Below are 27,236 nucleotides of genomic sequence, written 5' to 3' on the forward strand. Positions count from 1 at the left end.
AATGCAAGTTCATCCTGTGTGCGGAGATTTTTTCTATTAATACTCATTGCACTTAAGTGAGCTTTGTGATAGTAGTTGGAAGAGTGCTCATCCGCAATTACACTTAATGTTCAGGAACGTTAAGTGTAATTGAGGGGCAGAGGCCCCGTAATCAGAAGGTTGCCGGTTCAAATCCTGATTAGCCAAGGTGCCACTGAGCAAAGCACCGTCCCCACACACTGCTCCCCGGGCGCCTGTCATGGCTGCCCACTGCTCACCCAGGCTGATGGGTTAAATGCAGAGGATAAATTTCACTGTGTGCTCCATGTTCCATGCTGCTGTGTATCACAATGACAATCACTTCACTTTCACTTCACTTCACGTTGGATCAACGCTCAAGTGACTTGAAGCGAATTCTTTCCTGGTTAAGTGTAATGGCAAAGGTGTCATGGCCGCCTTCAGGCTCCTGGGCAAGGAGGATGATTATGGAGGACGTCTCCGGATTAAATGATGATCTACTTCCTGTCGCGGCTAATCGCGAGGCCTGTCGATGACCATCTTAATCAGTCCTCGGCGTGAGATAATTTTATCTCGGGCAGGCCAGATGGCCTCTTCTCCTGACGGAGGCAATTTCCCCAGACAGCGTCCAACCCCTTTGTCTCCTGTCCCCTTTACTTACACGCCTTAGCAAGCCGTACTGGCGCGGCGGTGTTTCCCCATGGCCGCGGCACGCGGGTAATGCCGCAGCTTCTGGGATTACCGGGCTGACTGTGAGCCAGTTGGAGGAGAGTGTGCTCAGTTTTGTTGGTTGCATTCGGTAAATGAATCCCCATTAATGCTGACTTAGAGTTGTGACACTTTCAAGGGACACAGCACCTGTGTTTGTAGCCGCGACTAAAACTTACAGCGGTGACTCATCATCGCTTTCTCCGTCTTTCTCACGAGGTTACCGGCGAACGCGGTCTGAATACATCTAGCGCTGATCCATATGCACACTGTGCCGGGAAAAACTAGAGCGGCTGATGGCGAATTGGAATCCGTGTTCGAAATTGTGCTTACGAATATACTTTGTGCAGTCTGAGTATGATACAGCGACGATATGCTGCCCATGATCACAATGATGTGAAACACAGGGTATTAGCGTTCATCCACCTGTTAAATACATTTTCATTATTTATAAAGGACATTTTTTCATAATCATGTATAAATGACACAATGCAATTTGCATGTCACCAGGTGCTACAGGAAATATCACAAAACAGTGCTGTTATTGCACATTGTGCAGTGATTGTCATACACAGTATGATACAGCGATGATATGCTGCCCATGATCACAATGATGTGAAACACAGGGTATTAGCGTTCATCCACCTGTTAAATACATTTTCATTATTTATAAAGGACATTTTTTCATTATCACGTATAAACGACACAATGCAATTTGCATGGCACCACGAGGCACACACACTCACCATTCGCTCACACCTTCTGTAAATTCAGAGTTGCCAAGGCCTACTATGCTGTGATTGTCACATGTGATACATGTGATACACAGCAGAACAGCACACGGTGCACACAGTGAAATTTGTCCTCTGCATTTAACCCATCACCCTGAGTGAGCAGTGGGCAGCCATGACAGGCGCCCAGGGAGCAGTGCGTGGGGACGGTGCTTTGTTCAGTGGCACCTCAGTGGCACCTTGGCAGATCGGGATTCAAACCGGCAACCTTCTGATTACGGGGTCGCTTCCTTAACCGCTAGGCCACCACTGCCCCTGCCTCTGGACTGTGGGAGGAACCCAGAGAACCCAGAGGAACCGTGCGGAAACACCACGCACACGAGGTCCGGGCCGGGATTCGTACTCCCAACCCTGGACTTACTGTATGTCTGTGAAGGTGAATTTGTCTGACAGTTGGGTCCTGGCAACTGGACTTTCTTTCTTTCATGTAGAGACGTTACGTTCTGCATCCACAGAAATTTGTCAATCAATCAGAGTGTCAGAACTTTCACAAAGTTCTGTGGATGCAGAACGAAACGTCTCTACATTAAAGAAAGAAAGTCCAGTTGCCAGGACCCAACTTTCAGACAACCCCGGAGTCGCGAAGCCATGTCACTAACCGAGTCACCCCAACATGTGTTTAAATACTTTAATCTGGTTGTGTTTGAAAAAAGACGCGCCCACATGCTGGCCAACCGTCATTTTTTCCCCCCTTATTTTTCACCAGGTTCCTTAAATTGAGTCATTGAATTTCAGATGGCAGGTTCCAGAGAATTACTTTGATTGAAGGGAAGGATGGTATATATTCATGTCACTCTTTCATCCCCCGGCTATTTTATCTTCCGCCGGCCACCTTGGCGTCGCCGTAATGGCTCCGAGCACGCGCCGCTGTCCCCCGAAAGACCTGTGATTACAATCTAAGAGCTCCGCTGTCTCGTAATCAAGTGTCCATCACTCTGAGCCACCAGTCTGCACCGCGGAGTGGAACTCCCCGCCGCCCGCCTCGTTTGGCTTGGAAAATTGATGCGCCGCCGGCGCGCCGCTTTCTCCCTCCGCGTCGGGGGGAGGAGGAAATGGCGTCGCGAGGCCTCGGTCGCCTTCCGCGGCCAATAATTAGGGCCTTCCTCTTGTTTGCCGGCGCGCACGTTCCTCTTTTTATTCCGGAGGCGGCGCCGTTGATCGGGTCGGGGGTCAGACACAGCGGCGGACCGTCGATGTGGAGCGCGGCGCCGCTTTAGGGCCCTTCCCTTGATCACCTGCATGAGCCGAGAGCCGGGGCCGCGTTTATGGACTCAATCACTCCTGCTCGGCGCCTCTGTAGTGCACTTACAGCGTGTCAACATGTCCGCACCCCGCTGCTCGCTGCTGAGCGGCAGCATCACGGGGAGTCGGGGTGACAGCGACGACGTCGCGAGCATGTTTTATTTATTTAAGATGGGCGGTATAACCACAGCTCACTGTGTACAGGGTGGGATATTTATTACTTTATATACACACACACACTTTGAAATATATGAATGTTACAGCATGTCCATGACGGGTTCTCGTGGTGGACGGGACGCGATGTGACAAACCCAGCTCGCTACATCCTGCTCCTGTCTCCCGCCGTTTTTCAGGGAATTATCCCCGAGCCGCGTCTCACCCCAAAACCTCGCGTCTCCGTTCAGCCGCGATGTCAGGCTCATCCAGACGCAGTCACTACAGCTCCATGGTAATCAAAAAAAAAAAAAAAGTGAAGTGATTGTCACATGTGATACACAGCAGCACAGCACACGATGCACACAGTGAAATTTGTCCTCTGCATTTAACTCATCACCCTGAGTGAGCAGTGGGCAGCCATGACAAGCGCCCGGGGAGCAGTGTGTGGGGACGGTGCTTTGCTCAGTGGCACCTCAGTGGCACCTTGGCGGATCGGGAATCGAACCGACAACCTTCTGATTACGGGGCCGCTTCCTTAACCGCTAGGCCACCACTGCCCTAATTCCACTGGTTCTAATTCCAGCAGGCGCCGGATGCCATCAAGGTAGAGCGTAAATATTCGTTTAATAATAACAATATCGTACGTACATATCATCCTACAAACGAAATAATTATGAATGTATTTACAACAGCCACACATCTTTGGAAAAATCCCATAATTTCTTCCGAATGCCGTATATTGGCTATAACATGCCTGCTGCCCAGGCTGATTGCAGCGGCTCACCAGATTGACCAGCTCAGGCCACAACCGCCACTACGCTCAAATGTTAGAGTGTGTTTTTAGGTCGAATCCTTTAAAAACTAAGAAAGGACGGTGAATTATGATCATAGCTGTTTCAGAAACAACACACGTGGAAGTCCTCTGAACCAGACCACAGTTCACACAGATTTTTCAGAAGCAACTTTTCAGGTTATAAACTGATAAAGTCAGGGGTTTGAAATGCTCAGGAACAAAAGGAAAAGCTCAAAAATCTCTAGTTGAGTCGAGGCGGAGAAGAATAAGTGACGAGCCTTGTCTGTAGGCTCTAACCTCAGTGGGGGGTTCATTGGAGAGGAGCAACGAGCCAGGCCGACGGAGCTCAGAAGGAGGTCTCAGACGGGGGGTTTGTGGTGGCTGGAGTAAAATTGTCCCAGGAAAGGAAGAGGTTGAGTAGATGTCACTGTTTACATTCTGCACTGCAGCAATATTAATGTGTCCGTGTTGCACTACATTTTTGGCCACTTTCATGGGAGTGACAGGGGTGTCGGCCTGCTGCTGCAGGAGGTGTTGCTGAACCGTGGTGGCACAGATGTTGTGACCACGACTTTGGTCCTACCGGGGAGGAAATCAATTAAGTAGATATATAAAATGCTAATGTCCGTTTCCACAGTGAATGGAAAAAGTTTCTGCTTGCTTGAGAGAGATTATGAAGAGAAAAGAGAAACACACACACAAGGCAGAGGGTGTTTTATGTTTCTTCTGAGGTGTGAAATTTTAATGGAATTCTTCTCCATTTGTGAGCCCATTCTTTTTTTTTTTTTTTTAAATATCATTCCCTTTTTGTGTGCCTTACGGGTTTTGCAATTTGCTTTAAAATGGGGACTTAATGGATGTACTCACATGCATGAAACTGCAGTACTTCGCTTGTGAGGAATATCTCTGCCATTTCCATAAATTACATCTTGAAGACGTGGGGATGGATGTAATAGTGCTTGACAGGCAGCCGCAGCCTGGCTTTATCGCTCAAGTATAAAATTGTACAGTAACTTTGTGGGTTTTCCACGCCTCTCTCTTCTCCAAGGAGACGGAAGCTCATGGGACACTTTGATTGAATTAGAATCAGCGTAAAAAGCTGCATGACGTATAAGTTTAAGGTCCGTCTCTGTCTCCTCCACCTCCGTTGTGGCTCATGATTAAGTCAGTGATGCAGCACACAATTTAGGCCACACCATCACATCTTGCTGGGTTCCTTTGCTCGATCAAAATTTGAAAAAATCAGGTTGAAGTGTCAGATAAAACAAGTGCTATTGTCAGCCGTATTGACAGTCCTGGGTTCGCCAAGGGGACATTGTATCGTATGAAACTGTATATAGGCAAGTCAATTTTGTTTCCTGTAGTGAAATTTGTAGCGGACTTGCTAGATTCAATTATTATATACTGTGATATTGAAAAAAAAAATTTTGTAAATAATGTTAATGCTCATCACGTGCCATTTTTTGCAATGTCATTTGTTATTTCATTAATTACAGACATTATTAGATTAGTGCAATCGTGATCACTAAGAATATCACGCTGGCATGGGGTTGGGCGAGGAAGAAATATACAGTTTGAACAATGTTTCAGTGCAATCTTAAGTGTAAGTCCTATGCAATTGACTTACACTACAATTACACCCTACAATTACACGGCAATTGTAGGGTGATAGTAGCCTAGTGGTTAACACACCCGCCTACGAACCAGAAGACCCAGGTTGAAATCCCACTTACTACCATTGTGTCCCTGAGCAAGACACTTAACCCTAAGTTGCTCCAGGGGGGAACTGTACCCGTAACTACTGATTGTAAGTCGCTCTGGATAAGGGCGTCTGATAAAGGCTGTAGATTGACTGTAGTTGCGCTTTGTTTGGACCCTAGAATTGCATTGCATTTATTGTCATATCACTGTGCCACCTGCACTCTGTTTGGGTCACATTAATAGCTTTAGGGCCTTGTGTTGCTGCGGAACAGAAAGTTACCAGTGGAGGTAAGTACCAACCGTTCGCATTTAAGTGCAACCCGCCATCGTCAAGGTATGTTTTTGGATAATGGCTTTTCTAGCTGTGGGGAGATGTGAATAACTTTACATCCTTCACCCTGACAGCGGAGTGGCTCCATCTAAATTGGCTGCAGGAACCTGGAGAGTCTCTTGTCCAAGTTGAGCAATTGAAGGCTTTACATTAGATTTTTCTCATCGAAGAGAACCGACTTCTGTAAACGGGAGTGTGGCACACACACCCCTGGGCCCGCCGGATCCTGTCCCCCATCTGAATCGAGCCGTTGTCAGTGGTCAAGTCAGGACTGATTCTGATTAAAACATTTAAAAATAATGCTACAAAACCTCATAAAACAGACCTGTTGCCACAGAGAAGGTTTTATATTTCATATGCAACTGAGCACATTGTAAGCAACTGAAGTCAATATAAAAGGTCTACTGTGCCATAGATGCTTCATGCAACTTGCATTACATTGAAAATCACATTTAAATGTTTGTAAATCAAGTATAATGAGATTCAAATGACATAACAAACCAATGGTGGTTGATAATGTACATTTTATAATAATTAATATAGTGCATGGTTATCTAGTTAGCTAAATTAATGTCCTTACATACAGTTGAATAACAGCTATACATTTGAGTTGCTAGTTTTTTCTTTTTTAGAACAGAGAGCTCTTCTTGTGCATTAAATGGCAGAACAATGGAGGTTTTACACACACAGTGTGAACCCACATTCGGTTCTTTGTGTCACTCGCTGATAACACAGAGCTACGCACACCGGTACAGGACTTCCTTTGTGCTAATTAACACGGTGGACATGCGATCATTTGTGCAGCGCTTTGAATTGCTCTTTTGTTCCATGTCCCGCTTATCTGCACTCATAAAAAGGAAAGCAAGTTGTTTAAAAATCCTGGAACACTGTCCCCTTTTTCTTGTCTCACAAGTTATTCAAAAGATCAGGAAATGTCTTAACAGTCTGAAACAATGGCTGAACAATTGAAAAAGTCCAACTTTGCTATTGTGGTGGAATTCCTTCAACATTGATGCAAAAATTCTCCAGAACAAGCTTTACAAGATGTGGGAGAAGTGTGTGTGTGTCTGTATGCATCAGGTCATATATACGAATGAACTGATTTTATTTTTTTTTGGTCGCTGATGGTTGGCGGTAGGCTGCTCAAACACAAGATGATTGTTTTTTTCTTGCTGACATTGTGCTGCCAGTTTTCTGAATTCCACTGTAAAAGAACATCATCTGTTCAGTGGATCAAATATACTTATCAAATATACTTTTTTTATCACATTCTAATGCATATATTATATAAGTTTGTCTTCCCAACGGATTTGGGAATATAACCTGGGGACATTCATTTTAGTTTTTTGGAGTAGGTGTGGAACCATCTTCTGATGCTACTGACATACATTCATTCATAAAAATCAGTTGTGTAAAGTTGGAATGCGGTCAGGACCTGTCCTCCGAGCGGAGATTCCGCAGCAAGGTAACGGACACCTCGTTTCATGGTAAAGTGATGGATGGTTCTGTATATCCAGAACTTTTAAGGTCTGCAGTGTGAATGGGAGCTCAGCCGCTGTTCAACCATTTGTCAACCTGGGCAGTGGTGGCCTAGCGGTTAAGGAAGCGGCCCCGTAATCAGGAGGTTTCCGGTTTGAATCCTGATCCGCCAAGATGCCACTGAGGTGCCACTGAGCAAAGCACCGTCCCCACACACTGCTCCCCGGGCGCTTGTCATGGCTGCCCACTGCTCAGTAAGGGTGATGGGTAAAATGCAGAGGACAAATTTCACTGTGTGCACCATGTGCTGTGCTGCTGTGTATCTCATGTGACAATCACTTCACTTTCATTTACATTTATGGCATTTATGAGACGCCCTTATCCAGAGCGACTTACAATCAGTAGTTACAGGGACAGTCCCCCCCTGGAGCAATTTAGGGTTAAGTGTCTTGCTCTGGGACACAATGGTAGTAAGTGGGATTTGAACCTGGATCTTCTGGTTCACAGGAGAGTGTGTTACCCACTAGGCTACTACCACTTCAGTTATCTCCTCCAGTTATGCGTTTTAATCTGCAATGTACAAAAAAAAATGTGGACGTCTGAAGTCTGGACGAGCCGAATAGCTGTAATAATTTAATAAAAGAAACTTTGTCGGTACAATGTGCTGCTCGTCTTCCTCTGAGCGTTTTGAGATTGAATATAGACGTTATTATCTTACCCTGCTTACGGGGGGGTTTAGAGTCCGGCATTAGGTTTAGAATTGTCTCGAAGAGGACATTACTGTAGTCTATCTGCCTGGCCATGGGCCATTTTTCATGTAAAGCTGCCAGCACTTAATCCGCTGTACAAATGCTGAAAAGCACAGTGGGTATTTCTGCTTTTTGTAGTATTTTAATTTTTTTTTTTTGCTAAATGCATTGAAAGTAGCATCCCATTGTCCTCCAGTCCCTCAAACACGGCCCACTTGACCTGCTCTACATGACTTCACGTGGGTGTCCCGGTGGCATTTGAGTGCGCCTGACAAGTGCAGACACAGTCGACCAGGTATAAAATGGGCTCTGCCAGGGCTTTTCATGCTCCGAGACGTCCCCGCAACATGCAGCCGCACAACATGGCCCCTCCATTTATCACCATCCCACCGGCTTTTAATGAGGTCTCCTGTCACCTCCGCTGATGGATTGATTTATTAACTCCTGAACGGGAATCCGAGAATGTAGCGTCTTCCTGTCCACAGCATCTCGACTCCGTGACGATGACCTTAAAGGTCTGGAACGTAGTCCCACAACCCCCACCCCCCCCTGCCGGGTTCCTTTTGTCACCTGCCAGATTGGGTTTTTGAATCGGAAAAACGCCGTTTTTGTTGTTTTGCAGCTTGCGTCCGTATATCAGGAAGCTGCGCTTGTTCGTTGGAAGTTGAAAGTATTACCTGCAGACTCCTCTGAAATGCATTTCCCCACAACAAATAAAGAAATATTAATAAATATATAAAAACCATATTCCGGTGCAAGCTGCCACAAATCTTCCTCTGTTTTTTCTCTCCTCCTTTGGACTCAACTAAGCACATCTTCAAAGGGGAATGGCTTTAGCGACTGCTTTCTCATGGGGAGAGAGAAATGAGGGAAAACATAACGACGGGGAAGAAAAGAAAAATCACACACACACACACACACAAACACACACAGGTGCACACGTTGCCGGGCCGCCTGCTGCCGCAGCCACTGTCTGTGAGTTGAGAGGGAGCAGAACAAAGTGGCGTGTGCTACCAGGGTGTACCAGGGTGTCCCACGCTGGCAGCAGGGCCACCGGCCCGCGCCGGGTCTCGTTTGCGGGGAGCTAATGCGATAACGGCCCCCGGTGCCCAGCTTGAGCACCTGCTCCCCGGCCCACGCCGGCCCACAGCCGCTGTGTACCTGCCTGCCTCCAGTCCCGCGTAATTACGCCTCGAGTGACGGATCACAGGCTCTCTCTCTCCTTCTCCTCTCATTCTACTCATTTAGTTTCTTTCCAAGTCGCAGCTTTTGTCTTTATCTCCCTTCTCACTTCCTTCCTCAACTGAAACATGTTATCGGATTTGGCTTAAAAAACTATTTTTTATCCTTATTCAGAGTAATTGTTTATTGAAATTGCACCAATTTGTCCATCTGACGTCATGGCCATGTGAATAGGCCCAGAATTAGGGCATTGTGTGTACGATTCTTAAGTGCATCAATTAAATTTGAGATTAAAATGAAAATGAAATAATTTAGTCCTTATCTGAAGTGAGCCATCTGGCTGTTGTGTGTCTTTGTATTAACATTTAGATGCACATGCAATGAAAGTGAAAGGTGAAAGTGAAGTGATTGTCATTGTGAAACATTGCAGCACAGCACACGGTGACACAACGAAATGTGTCCTCTGCATTTTAACCATCACCCTTGGTGAGCAGTGGACGGCCATGACAGGCGTCCGGGGAGCAGTGTGTTCCTCAGTGGCACCTTGACACCTCCTTAACCGCTAGGCCACCACTGCCCCTGGATTGGCTAAGACTCCTTGAGGCGAAAATCGTACTGTGAACGTATAATCCAAAATGTTATTTGCAAGTTTGGTGCATCCCTACGCACCTAAAGTGTGTTTTTTTTTGCCGGTGCTGCCATTGCCCCAAACGTGTGCCAGTTGTGGTGCCGCAGTGCCATGTCCATCAGCGGCTCTCGGTTAGCCTCGGCCTCATTACGCAGCAGGGTGTCGGGGTAAAAGACGGTGATTTTGCAGGCACAGCGGAAAGATTGAGATTCATGGGCTCCTGCAAGGCGCCTCTGCCTGTTCGTTGGTGAGGGATATTCATGTAAAAAAAAAAAAACCCTAAAAAATGAAAAAACAACAACAAGGTGCGGCTGTCGCATTTTGCATCTCCCTCATCGCTCGGTGTGGCGTTCCTGACAATACCCCCACCCACCACCACCCCCCTTTTTTTTTTTTTTCTCTTCACGCACAATCAGATCAGGAAGTTCAAAGCGTAATTTTACAGGTTTTTGAGACTCAGGAGACGGGAAAAATACACGCCCGCTTAATGAGTACATGACACGTTGATTAAAGCGAACACAAAACATTTTAATTGCTTACACCACAACTGCCAGTTGGCTCTGGCTTTAATTATTGGTGACTGTATTTGGTATAAATCTAATGTCAGCTATAATTTGTCCTAAAGAAATTCAATAGAGCCAGGAACGTTAAAGGAATATGCCACCACGTAAAAACAGAATTTACGTTAAATGTCAGCCTTGTCAGACATCATTCCCCATCGAGTCCTGCGGCCACTGAATACTCTGAATACTCCGGGGGAATTAAGTCAAGGTTTGTCTCACCTTTGATTTACCAGTCACACAAGAACGGAATCGAGAAAGCCAACATTCATGAAGCTGTTAAACACCATATGCAAGGGAGCCTTCCCTGAGACACTCACAGATCATGTGTAACAATAAATATATTGCAACCTCTACTTTCCTACTATCACTACCACTACTAATATTAATTTTGTTCATATTGTTATTAGATATTGCATGTGATTTCCAAACTTGATGCCACAAATGGGCATGATTTTGTTCAAAATATTACTATTCTTCTGGCAAGTGTGCTTCTTTTTTTAGTGTGCTTCAGTTGCCTACCAGCAATCAATAAAAGTTGCGTAAAAGCACGTCTGGGTACATCATTGCATTCAGGTGATTCAAATAATATTATAATTTTACGAGAGGCAGTAAAACATGATATATAACTTGGACACCCACCAACCCTGTGATGAAGCACAGCGAATTTGAATAAAAGCCTAATCCCTCCAACGTTTTCACCAGCAGAAGTACCTGGGTGCTGGCTGCTGTCCGCCATAAAGTTCACAAGGTTCTCCCACTGGAACCGTGTCACACATCTGTAAGCTGTGAACAGAAACACGGGGGTTGTCATGACAACTGGGGCACTGGTGTTCACCCGGTGTCTGTTATGGGCCAAGAAGTTGGTTTTATTCCGCTTTAAGACCCTGGCTAGAGACAATACTAAGTCATAAGTCATATGTCACCACTAAGTCATATGTTACCACAAACAAAGTCTGTTAAGTTAAACTTTATTTGTAAAAGTTTGCAGAGTCACATCTGAGGATCCCAAGTCCCCTAAATAAATAAGATCAATGTCATGAAAATGTATGATCACAATATGATGCTGTAATATGCTGCCAGCAATTATGTTGGTTTAAAAAAAAAATTAGTGTCATTTGATTTTTAACAACTCCAACAACAAATAAGGTGCAAAGAAATATCACTTTGTATATTGTATATATTTTGTATTGTATAATTTGTCTGTTTATAACCTTAACGACATGAAAGACAACAGTGGAAATAATGACAGATTAAATTGGGGTCTGTTTATGTGACAAGAGGACGTGGTGGAACGATGCTAATCAGCCCCCCGGTAAAGCAAATAAAATCACAATGATATAATATTGTCTGTCTTAGAAAGGAGCAGGTAGTCAAAGTCAGGCTTTGTATTGCACTGCAAGCACAGGACACAGTGCACACAACGAAATGTGTCCTCTGCATTTAACCCATCATCTGGATTGAGCGGTGGGAAGCCGTGATAGGCCCCCGGGAGCAGTGTGAGGTATAGTTGTTTTTAGTCTACATACATAACTCCACATGTGTTCATTCATAGTTTTGATGGCTTCAGTGAGAATCTACCAATGTAAATGGTCATGAAAATAAAGAAAACACGTTGAATGAGAAGGTGTCCAAACTTTTGGCCTGTACTGTATATTAGATTTTTTTAGTAATTAAATTTTGTTTAACTCAGTCAATATATAGTTCAAGTACCTAGTGGAATAGACAAAAACTAAATTTTCCTAATTAAAAGATTATTTTTAGTATTATTATTACATTATTGTTACAGTATAGACTCAAGAATACTCAACATCCATTCCAAACACGGATGATTTGTCCCATATTTTTTGACCAGTCTGCTTCCTTACCCACCAGGCCCCCACTGCCCCAGTAAGAATATACTCATTGTCATCTGAAAGGACGTGAGTCGTAAACTGGAGATCTAACCGTGAAGTGTTGTGTGACAATTACTCACCACAAACAGTTAGCTCAACTTTTTTTTTCCGCTGGTATGGTGCACTCATCACTTGGGGAAGTCTCAGTGTTGCAGATTGCTTTGTACAAGGCCATCCGGTAATGGATGACATCCACGTGTCCCCAAACTTCAACTGTATACATTTTACAAAGCAAAATGTAATGCTCCTACTGGATCAATATTAGTTGATGATGACATACCAGACATTACTATCAGAAAGTGAAGACAGGTTTGCACAGTAGCCTTCAAGCAGTAAAATGCTTTGAATTAGATGCCTGTATCTGTTCATTCCTCATCTGTGATAAAACAACAACTGAGGCAAAAGGCAAACTTGGACTTGTTCAATGAGTCGTTCAATTCCTAATTCATTTATAATAGTGCAGAAATCTTAGCATGTGCCCAGGTCAGATTAATAGTTAATGAGCCCTCTCTTTAGTTGCAAAGCTACAAAGAGAGAGAGATTGAAAACGAACAGTTTTCTCTCAGGACTGCTTAAAGAATATTTTTTTTTGTTTTCAAAATATTATATAGTTTTATATATACATATACATATATACATACACACACACACAAATTATATATATCTCACAATATCTCATCTCATTACATGACTCGCTGCTGTTATTCTTAGTTATTGTCTATTTGTTTATTACAGAAAAAAAACTTAAATTATTAATGGCTGAGCTGTTGTATAATCTAACTTATGGCATACCATCAGACAATGAGATCTCACAATATAGCACTCCCATTCACGTATTTATTTCTATGCTATTTAGGTTTTTAACCTTGGGCTAGCAAATGCATTCATGTAAATTCATGAGCAGAGCCTTTTCACAAACAGAAATTGGTTTTCAGGGTGCATTTTAGTTTTGAAGAAAAAAAATGTAATGGAAAAAAGCTGATGTTCTAGGCTCTTATGTGAATACTGGGCAACACCACCAGTTTCGTGGCTCCTGCTGCCAGCCCTTGTTTGGATAACTTTAATCTTCGGCCACTGCACTCACTTTTTTTTTTTTATTCCATTTTTTAAAAATGCTTGTTCAGGGTCAGATGCGACTTGATCCAGCCTTTAAAATTGATCCCATTTCCATTGTCCCCGGTGCTAAGGAGGGAACAGACACATTTCGCATTACCTTGACATAAAATCTCCTGCTGCTCTCCTCATGAAGCCCCGACTGCTTTTTCAAACACTTCTTCCGATCTCCCTGGAGACACAGCCATCACAGCATCTCATGGCAGCGGCGCTTTCAGACAGGAGTATAAATAGTTCCCCACCAATAACTGTCATTATCTTGTGTAACATCACCCCCCCCCCTTTTTTTTTTTTTTTTTTTTTTTTTAATCTAAAATCAAATGTGAACACTTCTGTGCCTCCGTGCGTCGGCAGGAATTCGGGTGCATTGCGCCAGCGTGTGCCCAGGTGAGGGTGCAGCTCTGGAACCTTCTCGGATCCCAGGGAAAATGTGGAGAGGGTCGGCGGGTGTGACGGGAGCCTTGCCTCTACGTTTATGGGGGATTGAATTCGCTTAATTAGTCATATATTTCTTTGATATTCTAAACTCACTGACCCAGTTTTCACATTGGTCTTAACGTAATCACGTTACGCATTTAAATGTGGATAAAAATCCGGGGTGTTCCAGGCTGCAGCGATGTCGGGCCCTGTTGCCCAACAGTCAGTGATCCAACCTACACCCAACTCCCACTCTAATCACGTCCTTATCTATGGAGCTAAAACCCAATTGCTCAGCTGATAGATTTCAACCCCCCGGTGCTCTTTTCAGACTCGCACCATACTGAAGCTCCTCTCTCATCCCTCTGGGGAACAGGGACTACTTAATGCTTTCTATCTGACACTGTGTGTGTGTGTGTGTGTGTGTTAGTAAGAGACAGAATGAGAGACCAAAAGGGGGTTGAAAGAGAGAGGAGAGGTGGAAAGAGAGAGAGAAAAGAGAAGGTGGCGTCTCGAGAAAGGAGTTATCTGATACGGGCAGGATCAAAAGACTGTCAGGACCCGTTTTCATCCCAAGTTCTCATACAGCGGTAAGGCCTGTGACTGTTTTGAACACTTCACTTCTACAGCATGTGAATAGCAAAAATGTAGACACCCTCCTTCTTTGTTTCCTCCCACCCTTCAAACACAACACACGCACACACTTCTGAATTCTGTTTTAGCATGCTCTCAATGGAATTTTCAGTGTAAGGTGTAAGGGTGCTGTGGGGTTTTTGTATTTGAGAATGTAAATGTGCAAAATTCAGGATTTAGCTCAGTGGTGCCATACTGGTTCCTACACTTCTATTTAAAAAGCTTTCATCAATTTTTTTTGTGTTTGGCATCATTAAACCCCTGCTTCATCATGACAAATTAAAGGGTAAAACCGGAATATTCCACCATTTTGATTTGGCTTCTGTATCCATTGCCAGTATTTTCAGTTTGTCAAGTTAAATTGATCAATTGATCAAAAAATTAAATAGGAAAAGTGATCCATGAAAGTGTATGCCTATTGCATAATAGGTACATTTCAGAATTATTATTGTTACGTCCCTGGTCTAGGGTCAGGGACATAGCAAATGGGACATAGGAGCAGAAACTCTCAAAAAAGGTCTGGTCAGTATATATTATTCTTGTCCTCTGGTCACAATCCTTCATTTCGCCAACAACACCATCCTCTCTTGTCCCAAAGCTGATGCCATTTTGAGTTCTCTTCCTTATTACAACCCACAAATCATGGCAGGAAGGGGGAGGAGTCTAATCATGGGCTAATGAGGGCTTCATGGGTTTACAGAGAGAAAGAGAGAGAAAGAGACACACACACACACACACACACACACACACACACAAACAGAACTCATGTATACTCTGCCACGGGACGTCACGATTATATGTGATTTAAAATGTACAACCCCAATTCTAGTGAGGTTGGGATGATGTGTAAAATGTAAATAAAAACAGAACACGATGATTTGCCAATCCTTTTCAACCAATATTCAATTGAATACACTACAAAGACTTTTGGCATTTTGAGTTTAATGCCTGCAACATGTTCCAGAAAGCTGGAACAGGGGCAGCAAAAGACTGAGAAAGACAGGAATGCTTAAAAAACACATGTCTAGAACATTCCACAGGTGAACAGGTTCATTGGAAACCGGTGGTGGTCATGATTGGGTATAAAAGGAGCGTCCCCAAAATACAAAGATACAGGTGAGGTCCCCAAAATACAAAGGTGAGGTTCACCACTTTGTTAACAGCTACGTGGGCAAATAGTCCAGCAGTTTAAGAAAACATTTTCTCAGCATACAGTTGCAAGGAACTCTGCTTAACAAAATCAAATGATTCAGAGAATCTGGAGAAAACTCTGCACATTTTGGCAAGGCCAAAAACCAACATTGGACTGTGACCTTCAATGCATCAGGCAGCAATGCACTAAAATCAGATATTATTCTGTAAAAGATATTACCACATGGGCTCAGGAATTCTTCTGAAAACCATTGTCAGTTAACACAGTTTGTCAATACATCTACAAGTTAAAACCTTACCGTGCCAGCTTCTCTGGGCTCAAGCTCATCTGCGATGGACTGACGCAAAGTTGAAAAGGCTTTGGAGTTCAGAGATGTTGTATCCTCTGGGCCAAAGAGGAAAGGACCATTCATATGGATATCAGCACATGGGGGGGGGGGGGGGGGGGGGGGGGGTTGTAAGTGCCCATGGCATGTGTAACTTACACATCTGTGATGGTTTGGGGGTGGGGGGGTGTAAGTGCCCATGACATATGTAACTTACACATCTGTGATGGTATGAGGGGGTGTGGCATGGGCAACTTACATATCTGTGATGGTATGAGGGGGGTGTAAGTGCCCATGGCATGTGTAACTTACACTTCTGTGATGGAATGAGGGGGTGTGTTAGTGCCCGTGGCATGGGCAACTTACACATCTGTGATGGTATGGGGGTGTGTTAGTGCCCGTGGGATGGGGAACTTACGCATCTGTGAAGGCACCATTAATGCTAAAAGGTACAGTACATACAGGTTGTGGAGCAACATATACTGCCATCCAAACAACTTCTTTTTCAGGGATGTCCCTGCTTATTTCAGCAAAGCAATGCAAGGCCACTTTCTGCGGTAAAAGAGTCCAGGAAATATACTGGCCTGGCTGTAGTCCACATCTATTGCCCTTTGAAAAGGTGTGGCACATTATGAAGTACAAAATATGACAACGGAGACCACTGACTGTTGAGCAACTGAAGTTGTACATCAAGCATGAATGGGAAAGAATTCCACCTACACAGCTTCAACAATTAGTTTCCTCATATATATATATGCCTGCCACCATTTGTGTGATGCTCTGCTGTTTAATTGCAAGCAGGCTTTAGCACTTTCACCAACACTCAACACTGAGCCATTGACTCTGCCCACATACTTTCCACTCGCTGCTCTAAGGCTGTATCACACAGGCTTTGTTTAGAAGTGTTGTGGTCCAGTCGCTGGATGCGGCTTTTGTTGGAGTGTTGTTGTGAGTCTGGTGTGGCCATTTGTCAAGGTTTTGTGGCTCAAGTATTGGCTGTTGATGGATGGATTTTGGTGAAATTTGAGAGACTAAAATACACTTTCCTCAAAGTCTACTGTTTTTGGAGCCAAATTAAGCTCCTTGAAATTGTGGAGTCTCTCCACAAAATGAAAGTTGAGTGGCTTCTTATGGTAATGGGTTGTGTGTAAGTGTTCCCATTGCCCAAAAATAATCGCCACGACATCAAAGATGTAATAAGAAAGGAGTCTTTATACAATGTCTTGTTCTGTTTTCCCTGGTTAAACTGGTATGATTTTATGGCTCAGATGTGCTTTGCTATTTTGAGCTACCAGCGTTATTGCTCGCTGAAGGATCAAAAGAATATTAGTTCAGTTCACGGGAAGGTGAACCGTAAACATCTGAATGGTATAGCCAACCCAGGAATGTCAGGTTAAATATAGCGTAGATATAGCGAGGAGGAGGGGGGGAAATAAAGGTTGCTTTCGGAAGGTATCGTCCATTTTGTCTCTGCTCGTCAAGGGTCGTTTGAGTGTGAACACTTATCATGCTAAGATACCCATTAGAAGTCGTGTCTCAGACCCAGCAGCATGATTAATTAGGAGAACACTTTCAGTGCTTTGAATGCGGGCCATGTTGTGCTTCTTAAAAGTGTTCCGCTACATTATTCTTTAACACTCATATCTGGAAGGCATTATGAAAATAAAGTACGGCGCTCATCAATATGCATGGAGAAAAGGGCTCATTTGTGCTTTTTGAAAGTGTTGCATTTGTTAGTTGTCCATCAGCGCAGCGTAATGGCAAACACCTTGAACAAGGGCAATAAGCGCTGAGTGGTTTTTGGATGTGGAGGTTTTTACATACAGGGAATGTAAACCCTCGTTATGCACATTATCTTCAGTTTACTGCTTCTCCATTTCAGCTCTCCCTTGAAGCTGTGGAATGAAACAAAGTGAAATAAAAGTTGACAAAAGATGTCGCAAATTTAATTTGTCATCATCCAATCTACAGTGACCACAGTGTTTGAGCTGCTGAATTTTCGCAGGGTCTATAATTGCTACATTAAGCGTATTGTGAGCTCTAAAACATTATGGGCACTATTTTCAATCTGGCACTAAGTGCAGCACTAAGCGTGGGACTTGTTCACTAATGTAAAGTTAAAGGTGTCAACAGGCTTTACATAAATACATGCATTCATCACACAAAAACAAAACATTGTGTTCTGTGTGGCAGAAAGACTTGATGAGTACCAATTCGTTCATCTATGCTTGTAAATATCGAAGACACCTTGGACTTTACGTGTGTGAACAAGACCCTTAGCGCATAGCACTGCGTTTTAGTGCCATTTTGAAAAAAAGTGCCCTATATCACAATTTCATTGGCTGAGAGGACTACTGGGACTCGTTGTTCCACGTAATCTTATTGGTTATGGTGGCAAACACAGTGTCCCGCATGACGCACTGCATTACCATTAGTATTTGTCAGCATCTAACATGAACATTGACATTACAGCCATATTTAAAATGCAAAATTCATTGAGATGGGTTGGGTGAGCAGCAACGCCCATGGCTACATTGTACATCATCGTCTCTTCTAACTATTTAGAGCCATAGGCAGTTTTAAGATGACCTCAAGGTGACATGAATTGCATATTGGGAGATGACATGACGTTAAAATTATGTTCAAGAGGATGAATAGAAGGCTTAATAGATGTTTATTCATGAACTGGAAGCCAATGTCCTTGTTAATCAGTGTCTTTTTTGCTTTTATATTCTACCACAAGGCACTTTGTGTGATGCACGGCAAAAGCTTTCCAAGCAAAAAATGTATTCCAGATTTGATCCTTGATTTCTACAGATATGTATAGTTGAACCATTAAAGCTGGAGAACTTGATCACTGTCAGACCACATTGATGCATATTGCTCCATCCCTCATGTTATGCTCTGTCCTTCAGACCAGATCTTGGCCTCCCAGACAGTCTATAGGCTGTATTTCACAGTCCCTATAACTATGGGCGAATGAACTTCCAAGGTACTTTTTTTAGGTAGTGACCTGGCACCTTGCTATCCCATAAGTAACTCCTAGCAATTTGGAATGAGTGCACTAAGAGGATCGCCTAGAACTACAACACTAGGAACTACAAGTGAAATGAAAGTGAAAGGGATTTTGATACACAACACAGCACACGGTGCACAGAACGAAATGTGTCTTCTGCTTTTAACCATTATCCTTAGTGAGCAGTGGGCAGCCATGAAAGGCAGTGCACACAGAGCAGTGTGTGACAACTTTAGTGGCACCTTGGCAGTTCAGGATTTGAACAGATTTAAGTCTGCTTACTTACCAGCTAGGCCATCACTATACCCAAATAAGGATAAACATAACATAGTTATACATAGTTTACATTTTTATGGACACACTTGTTGATATCTGATATCACTTCACAGTCGGTGCTAAAGCTTAAAGTCTTAAAGTGAAGTGATACACAGTAGCACAGCACACGGTGCACACAGTGAAATTTGTCCTATGCATTTAACCCATCACCCTGAGTGAGCAGTGGGCAGCCATGACAGGTGCCCAGGGAGCAGTGTGCTTTGATCAGTGGCACCTCAGTGGCACCTTGGCGGATCGGGATTTGAACCGGCAACCTTCTGATTACGGGGCCGCTTCCTTAACCGCTAGGCCACCACTGCCCACCAAAGCAGCCAGAATGATGTCCCTAGGGGAAAATCAGTTCTTGGTTTAAAAGCATCTTATGTTGATTCAGTTGAGTCCATTTCTCACCTTCTCCATCCTAGTCTTGCTCTGAACAGTCATAGAACAGGAGTCAAGCACACAAGTATATTGAGCACCCCTATAAACCGAAACCTACCACGAGTTCCCATAGCCTTACCTTCATAAACAGACTCATGACTCTATTTCTGTGCACCAGTGGGTCAGTGTCTGCTCTCAAATTAACAGATGCCTTCAAGGAACATCTTTGGTAACTTGCGTGGATAGGCTATTGTTGGTAGAATCAGTTTGACCTTTCTAGATAATCCCACATTTCTTCTACATGAATCAGAAAAGGAATTATTGTGTAGGTCACCATTCTGTGACTAAATCAGCTCTTACTTCTAATTTCTGAAGGTGTCCTTTGGTATCAAGGCTTTTAGAAGCAGATCCTTCAAGGATTGTGTGGTAGAAACCTAGTGGGGTAAAACCTCTGATCCAGAAGTCCACAAAGTCACAGGTTCAAATCCCACTTTTTACCATTGTGTCCCTGAGACAATTAGTTGTTCAAACCTGAGGGTGTTCAGGGGGACTGTCTCTGTAACTCCTGATTGTAAGTCACAACAACAACAACAACATTTATTTCTTATATAGCCCAAAATCACATACAGTATGTCTCAATGGGCTTTGACAGACCCTACAGTTGACACCCCCCACACTTGACCCTTCTGCACAAGGAAAAACTCCACACAAAAAAAACTCTAGGAGAGAGAAAAAAAGAAAGGAAGAAACCTTGGGAAGGAGTGATACAGAGAGGGACCCCCTTCCAGGGTAGAGTGAGCCTGCAAATGGTGTCAGTGCAGGGTTGGATATGATATAATGATAAGTCCTATGGTTGTAGAGTTGGAGAAGTCCAGGATGTATTCAGTGTCATGGTCTAGATTACGTGTCCGTAATGATGTTACTGGTCCATTTGAAGATCCCTGAAGCTGTAGTTGTAATGGTGGTGGTGGCTGTGGTGACCCTCTGGTTTGTTTCATGTTTTGTCCTTGTAAAGCAGTTATCAGGAACCAGGATTTATTTGCTGGTCTGATCACTGGGGTCTGCCAGTCACTCTGGATGAATGCTGAAAATCCTGTTCCTCAAAGCATACCTGAACAATTAATTTTTTTAAATGTAGATGGTGCTTAATTATTAGTACTTAAATTGTACATTATGTTTGCTTGGTCTGTACTTTATAGTGTAACTTGTTCTGTAAAGCACAACCAGAGCAAATTCCTTCAGATGAATAAAAGAACCCAGTGGATAAACAGTGCTTTAGAATAGGCTTCCTTTGGTGGTTTTATAACAAGGGCCATTAATTTCAAAATTGGTCTTTAGAGTCATTCAGAACCTGTTATTTCCCACCAATTAAGCTTGTTCTGACCTTTCTAGGCTAACATATTTTCTCCCTAGAATAACTATACCTTAGAGTAGGTTCTAGAATACCATTCATCCCTAAAATTTCAAGGGAAATGTCTAATGTTCAGGAAGAACAAAGGTTAAAGTAGAATTTGAAGAGTATCTCATAAGGGCTTTAATATGACATTTTCTGGCAAAAATGTTCTGTGAATATGACAATTAGAGGTGCTGGATTGCATTTAGGCTTTTGAAATCTGTCATATTCTATAGGGTTGCGTATCACAAGAAGATTGCATGTTTTAACTAATTTAGCTTTAGAATACATTGATTCAGGGGATGTATGTAGGGCATCACCTGTGCACCTTGCAATTTACATGGCAAAACACCTTAGAGAAGCTAGAACTAGAACTAAACAACAAAAATGAACAAAGAAGCAATTGCAATGACTTGCAAATCTGACCAACAACAATCCTGTTGTAATATAGATTCTAGCACATACTTCTTTTATTGCCGCCCATTAGTCTGTACTTTTCAATAAAGAATTCTATTACCAAAATAAGGCCAATGCCCCTTTTCCACAGCATACCAGCTGGAAACTGAGGATTTCCCTAAGACCATAACTACTGACTAAAGTGTGAACTCATGTGAATATGTGTCGAATCTCAGACCCGACTAATTGGGGTTTAATAGTGCTAATGGACCTTGAAAGTGCTGTCTAGAGTTCCTACTGGTGTCTGACAGTTTCTTGGCAGTCCTGTCTCCTGAAGGGTTGAAAATCAGTGGGACAATAAATTATCAAATTTCAATTTCACCTGGACAGAACCTTAACATATTGAACAGGAACGTACATAATTGCATTCCCCATTTCACACTCTAGCAGAGAACCAGCGACGTATCCAGAGAATCGTGTTTCTGTGGTTGAGTTTTTTTTCCCCCCTCTTCTGACGCGGGTCTTTCTCTGCTTTCTTCACAGCTGGAACAACATACATCTTTGGCAAAGGGGGAGGCCTGATCACATTCAACTGGCCTGCCAACGAGCGACCGAGCACACGCACGGACCGCCTGACCGTGGGCTTCAGCACATCACTCAAAGATGGGATTCTGGTCCGCATCGACAGCGCCCCCGGCCTAGGCGACTATGTCATGCTTCATATTGTGAGTAAACTCTATCCCTTTCTACAGGCTTTTGTCCCAATGCGTGGTCTCAGGCCTCACCAAAGCTCAACATCTCATTACCGAATCCCAGCCTGCAGGTGCTTCCTGGCACGCCTTGACAGAAGCGAACGGACACGTAGTACAGACGTGTCAGCGCAATGTAAACGTCATTTAGCATTCACAGCAGTACCGCCGCGCTTTCGAAAGCGTAGCCTTGCTGAGTAGAAATCGCTCACGGCCAGCAGCTTGAGGTTTTTTTCTCGCCCACGATCGCAATTATTAACAGTTAACCCGCCATAAGTTAGGAATCACAGACGATCTGATCTGTGACATTTCTCCGAGTGTGTCGAGACCTTTTTTAAAGGTGTAGTCATCTGTGAAAGGCGATGAAGATTATATTATCTAAAATGATGTGTTTATTAGCTGTAAGATGTGTTCAGGAGCTGTAATAAACTTCACAGCACAGAAATCACTGACATTTTACTGATCTCAGTTTTACATAGGTTGACCTCACCTATTAAATCATTTGGGTGCTTATCCACTGTGCTTTTTCTATTCTGTCCTAGCCCAGACTCAAACTCTCCTTTTTTTGTTGAATAGTTGAATATTGATCAGAGAGGGTATTTCTAATCAGAAAAATCCAGCTTAGTTTTAGTCCAAAATACTGCTGTTTCCTGTAGGTTCCCTGATCCATTTCTGAGTGAAAAAGTGCTGTTGCCATAATATGTAAGGAAGTCAGCATATCGCTATTATCAAAGAAGGCGTTCTACTGTATGAAATCCAGATTTACTGCAGCTTAGAATAATTACTCATCAAACATGACTTATATTTACATAAAACAGTGATTTCAATGACACAACACCATACTGCAGAGCAATTGCTGTTGTTGACATGCGTGGATGCTTGAATATTTATTGAATATTTATGACACTTGACACTTGATAAAGATACCCATTATGCTTTCAGGCAGGTCTTCAATTCAGACAGAAATTTGGCAAGATGTAGGGCTTTCTGCGGAATAAATAGAAGGAGAAGTGCCGCGATTCCAGCTTTTAAATAATGCATTGGTGACAAAAACAACACATCTACATTTTTACTTAATCTCAAAGGAGCAACTTCGGTCATTTCATAAATAATGCAAGACCATTGTAATCGAAGTACACTCACATATTAACCTGATGTTATGAAAAATAATGCAAGATGTTGGTTTTTTTCCCTTCAGCCAGCTCATCCTCATAAATAAATCATGGAAAATCACACTCTTGAAAGCATATTACTGTATATGATACAGAACAATGCAGGTTTAAGATGCTATTTTCACACTGGCGCTAAACACAGCAGTTCACACTTGGCATTTGCTTGTTTTCTAGTGTAAAATCAAGGCTCCTCAGGGTAAAACAAAATGTGATTTTTAACAATGTTTGCACGTTTAAATCATCCAGAATGAGGAAGTAGCATGTGTCAACGGTTAATCGTTGGGCTCCTCCCACTTTAAACACTGGTTATACAAGATAGCGATAACTACCAAGTGGTCCTTTCTTGCTTCTTCTATTTACGTAAATCGTGAGGACTCCTTTGCCCACCATCAAACAAGCCCCACACTCAGTGGGTAGTGCATTACTTAGGGCCAGTTTGAAAGTAGTGCCCGCCATGATAATTCCTTCTATTCCATAAAATGGAATTTGCGATCTCGGTTGAGTTTTGCTCTTCTGCATTGCCCTGAGAAGAACACATTTAATTAGACTGACCCTTAAAAGAACAACCTTGTACTTTAACAGGCCTGGGAGGACTCCATCTGTCCACTGGTTTTATTGTGGCACAGTGTGGCCGGTCCGCTGGGAGCCATGCATTCCTAAATTGAGCAGTAATACCCTGCTCATCTCACTGCGCTCTCAGCTCACATCCCCAGACAGGCCCAGCCTGTTAGTTTATAGCCGATGGATGATTGGAATAAGTGGCTTCTGCCAGACTTCAAATGTGGTGTGAAGGAAATCGAGGTTTCTGTTACACGTGCGTCCTTTTTTTATCCTGAATTAATTTGTACAGGGATCTTTGAGGAACATGAAGGGGAATATTTTACTAAGAAGGATGAAAATGAACACAAGGCTCATGCTCAAACTCCCTTCCAGCTGGCTACATATTTAGAATGATAATGCAAATGAACAATTGTGCCTGTTTGTACATTTGAATATAATTTCCCCTGAAATCTGAGGCTGGTGTGGTGTGGTGCAAATCAGACAACAACATGAAAAGTCAGGCAAATGCTCTGGAATTATCATGCACTGTGTGTCATCCAAGATGCATGAGTAATTTCCTCCAAGATTGCTACTGTATGTTTATGGCACGTAACAACATGCAATGGTTCGTCCCAGTTCGAAACAGTGAACACAAATGCAATCATCCTGTTTTCAAATCGACATCTATATTTTGTTATTTCAGTTTGGTAGAAAATAAGCATTCAGTTTTATTGCAGAAGAAATCTCAGAGTTGATATTTTAAAATTAAGGTGACATGGTTGATGCAAAAGAGATTCATGATGCATTTTAACAAGTTTAGAAGAAAATGAGTGAAAATGAGTGAAGTTCATTTCAACAGTGATTTCAGTGAGTGCATCTACTTAGATTTTATTGCTACACAGTTGCAAGGATGGAGTAAAACTAGGCTAATAAAGAGAAGTGGCTGCATTTGTCCTCATTTTCTAAATGTGACTGGTTTAGAAGTAATATACACCGAGAAAAAAACTACTGGCTAGTGGTACATTTGTAATTGTGCATGTATAGAAGTGTAAATCTCTACTCTGTAAAACCCTCTGACAGGCTGATTGTGAAAGTGAAGTGATTGTCACATGTGATACACAGAAGCACAGCACACGGTGCACACAGTGACATTTGTCCTCTACATTTAACCCATCACCCTGAGTGAGTGGGGAGCCATGACAGGCGCCCGGGGAGCAGTGTGTGGGGACGGTGCTTTGCTCAGTTGCACCTCAGTGGCACCTTGGCAGATCGGGATTCGAACCGGCAACCTTCTGATTACGGGGCCGCTTCCTTAACCGCTAGGCCACCACTGCCCCAGATTGTCCAGATGGTGGTTCTTGTCCCCTGGACCTCTGATCTTACCAGGTTCACCGGCGTTGTCCTCATGCACAGGCTGCCATTTACTCTCGTAAATGTGCGTCTCTTGACCTTTCTGAGTCACCAGAGACTCTATGGAATACCTTGTTGGACACTGTCCCAGAGACATGGAAATGTCAGAACTTGTGGCCTCCAGACACACAACTGCAAAAATGCAGAACTTTTTTCCTTTAAATCAGACACAGATTTTGTCACACTGTTTGCCAGCCTTTCACAGAGAACATTCTGACCATCCATGTGCTCATAATGTATAGTTTTTTTGTGCTCAACATAGCAAAGTGTTTTAACTTGACCCTCGGATTTGGACAATGAACAAACAGGGCAAAAGTATATTTCTCACACCATGTGTCAAAATATGGAATGTGTCACAAATTTAAAGGTAATTATGAAATTTATTTATGCTCTCATACAGGTCTTAGTGGTCCCCTAATATTATATCTGAAGTTTCTTTCTGAAATTATGTGTTCACAACAGAACTGGCTGTTCAGATGCTTCACATGCTTTCAAGCCATGACGGTCGGTGGAGTTAGTTTTTTAGGGGAGGGGCGGAGAAAGCAAGAGAAACGGGAGGTAACCTTTCGCCTTATGACGACATAAGGGGACAAATTCCAGATCCGACCTTCTTAGCTGCTGCTCTCTGAGCGCGAAGCAGAATGACCAAAGCAGTATTTATACAAATGACCATTTCTAGCCACTGCAGGATCATAGACAGGCTAGGGGAACTCATATTAATGTTTAATAATCTCACAAAGTGAAATTATTATAATAGGAGACCTATTATTATCAGTTGAGTTGTACAGACACGCTGGATTGTTGGTGCTTTGTCCAATTAATCAAAAAGTGCAGAATATACCATTGCTGAAATGAAATGAAAATGAGACGCAAAAATTCACAAAAGTTTAAAATTCGTAGTTACACGCAACACAGGTCATTATGGAGCCAATTAACCAAAAAGAGATCTTAAATGTCTTAATATGAAAATGCTGAACTTCGCATATTTTTTGGGTTCTGATGTGAGCCTTAAACTCCTGCCAGTGTGTGCGCACGCGCAAACGCGCCATCTGCTCATGGACATATTTGCCAAGGATTCTCCCCTTGCATCTGCACAAAAGCAGCGACAGGGAGGGCTCTCCTGCTGCTCAGAAGAATTCCACAGCTCAGCAGAATCATGCAAATGCCTTTCCGTGTTGCAAAGGAAAAAAAAAGTAATTGGAGAAAGTTTTCTGAGCAAAACAGTTAAATGCATTTATAATTCACCCTTTGCCTCCTTTGTAGTCTGCGACCACCGCTGCCTGCATCGAGTTGCACATTCGTGGAAAATGTTTCCCAGTCATTACCGGCAAATGCCTTCATTCCTACTGTTGCACAGTATGAAGTGAGTGTATAATTAGGATAAAAAAAATAAAAGGCTTCCCACTAAATCTACAAATTGCTTCAGCACACAGAATGTTGAGAGCTTTCCATGAACATGGGTGGTCGGAACTTTTCTAATTTGGCATTAGAATGTGTTTTTGTGAAGTAATATTTAGCACAACCTGCCGTTTATCCCCTTTTCACTCCTATCGGGCTCGATGCGTTGCTGTTAAATACATTCTGTTGGTGTTTTTTCGGTTTGGCGCTACGCTGAAGCTTGCGATCAGTCAGTTTGTATGAGTGAAGAGTCGTTACTTGGATGCTCCACGCATATTGACAGCGGGCCAGGAGGATGAACTTGCTGCCAAGTGTTTTGACTGAAATCCTTTAAAGGGGGGGATGATTTAGGAAACCTCTTGCCTCCAATCAGCTGTTGTCCTTTTGCTCTTTGGCTATGCTGAGTGGAGCCTGCGTACGGATGCAGTTACAAACTGTTATTTAGACACATATTTCTTCCAACAAGGGAACACAATTTTAATTATTTGGAATATCCCTTGATGTTCAGCCTACAAGATAAACAAGGAAGGTACAAACAAGACTTGGCGCTAATGTTGTGTTTCTCTGAAAATTATCATTAACCCATCTTATGTAAATTGTAAAAGAAAAAATA

General features: G+C 43.0%; 1 protein-coding gene across 16 annotated transcripts in view; it reads left to right on the forward strand.

Annotated features, from left to right (window-relative positions):
* nrxn3a (neurexin 3a) overlaps positions 1–27,236 on the forward strand; it is a 236,087-nt gene that overhangs the window by 161,432 nt on the left and 47,419 nt on the right. For all 16 annotated transcript variants that reach the window (XM_028987720.1, XM_028986089.1, XM_028992522.1 and 13 more), the window contains one exon: positions 21,898–22,079. In XM_028987720.1, the coding sequence (XP_028843553.1) occupies positions 21,898–22,079 (182 nt within the window). The remainder of the gene's footprint in view (positions 1–21,897; positions 22,080–27,236) is intronic.

Source organism: Denticeps clupeoides, chromosome 1, assembly GCF_900700375.1.
Source record: "Denticeps clupeoides chromosome 1, fDenClu1.1, whole genome shotgun sequence".
NCBI classification, from domain to species: domain Eukaryota; kingdom Metazoa; phylum Chordata; class Actinopteri; order Clupeiformes; family Denticipitidae; genus Denticeps; species Denticeps clupeoides.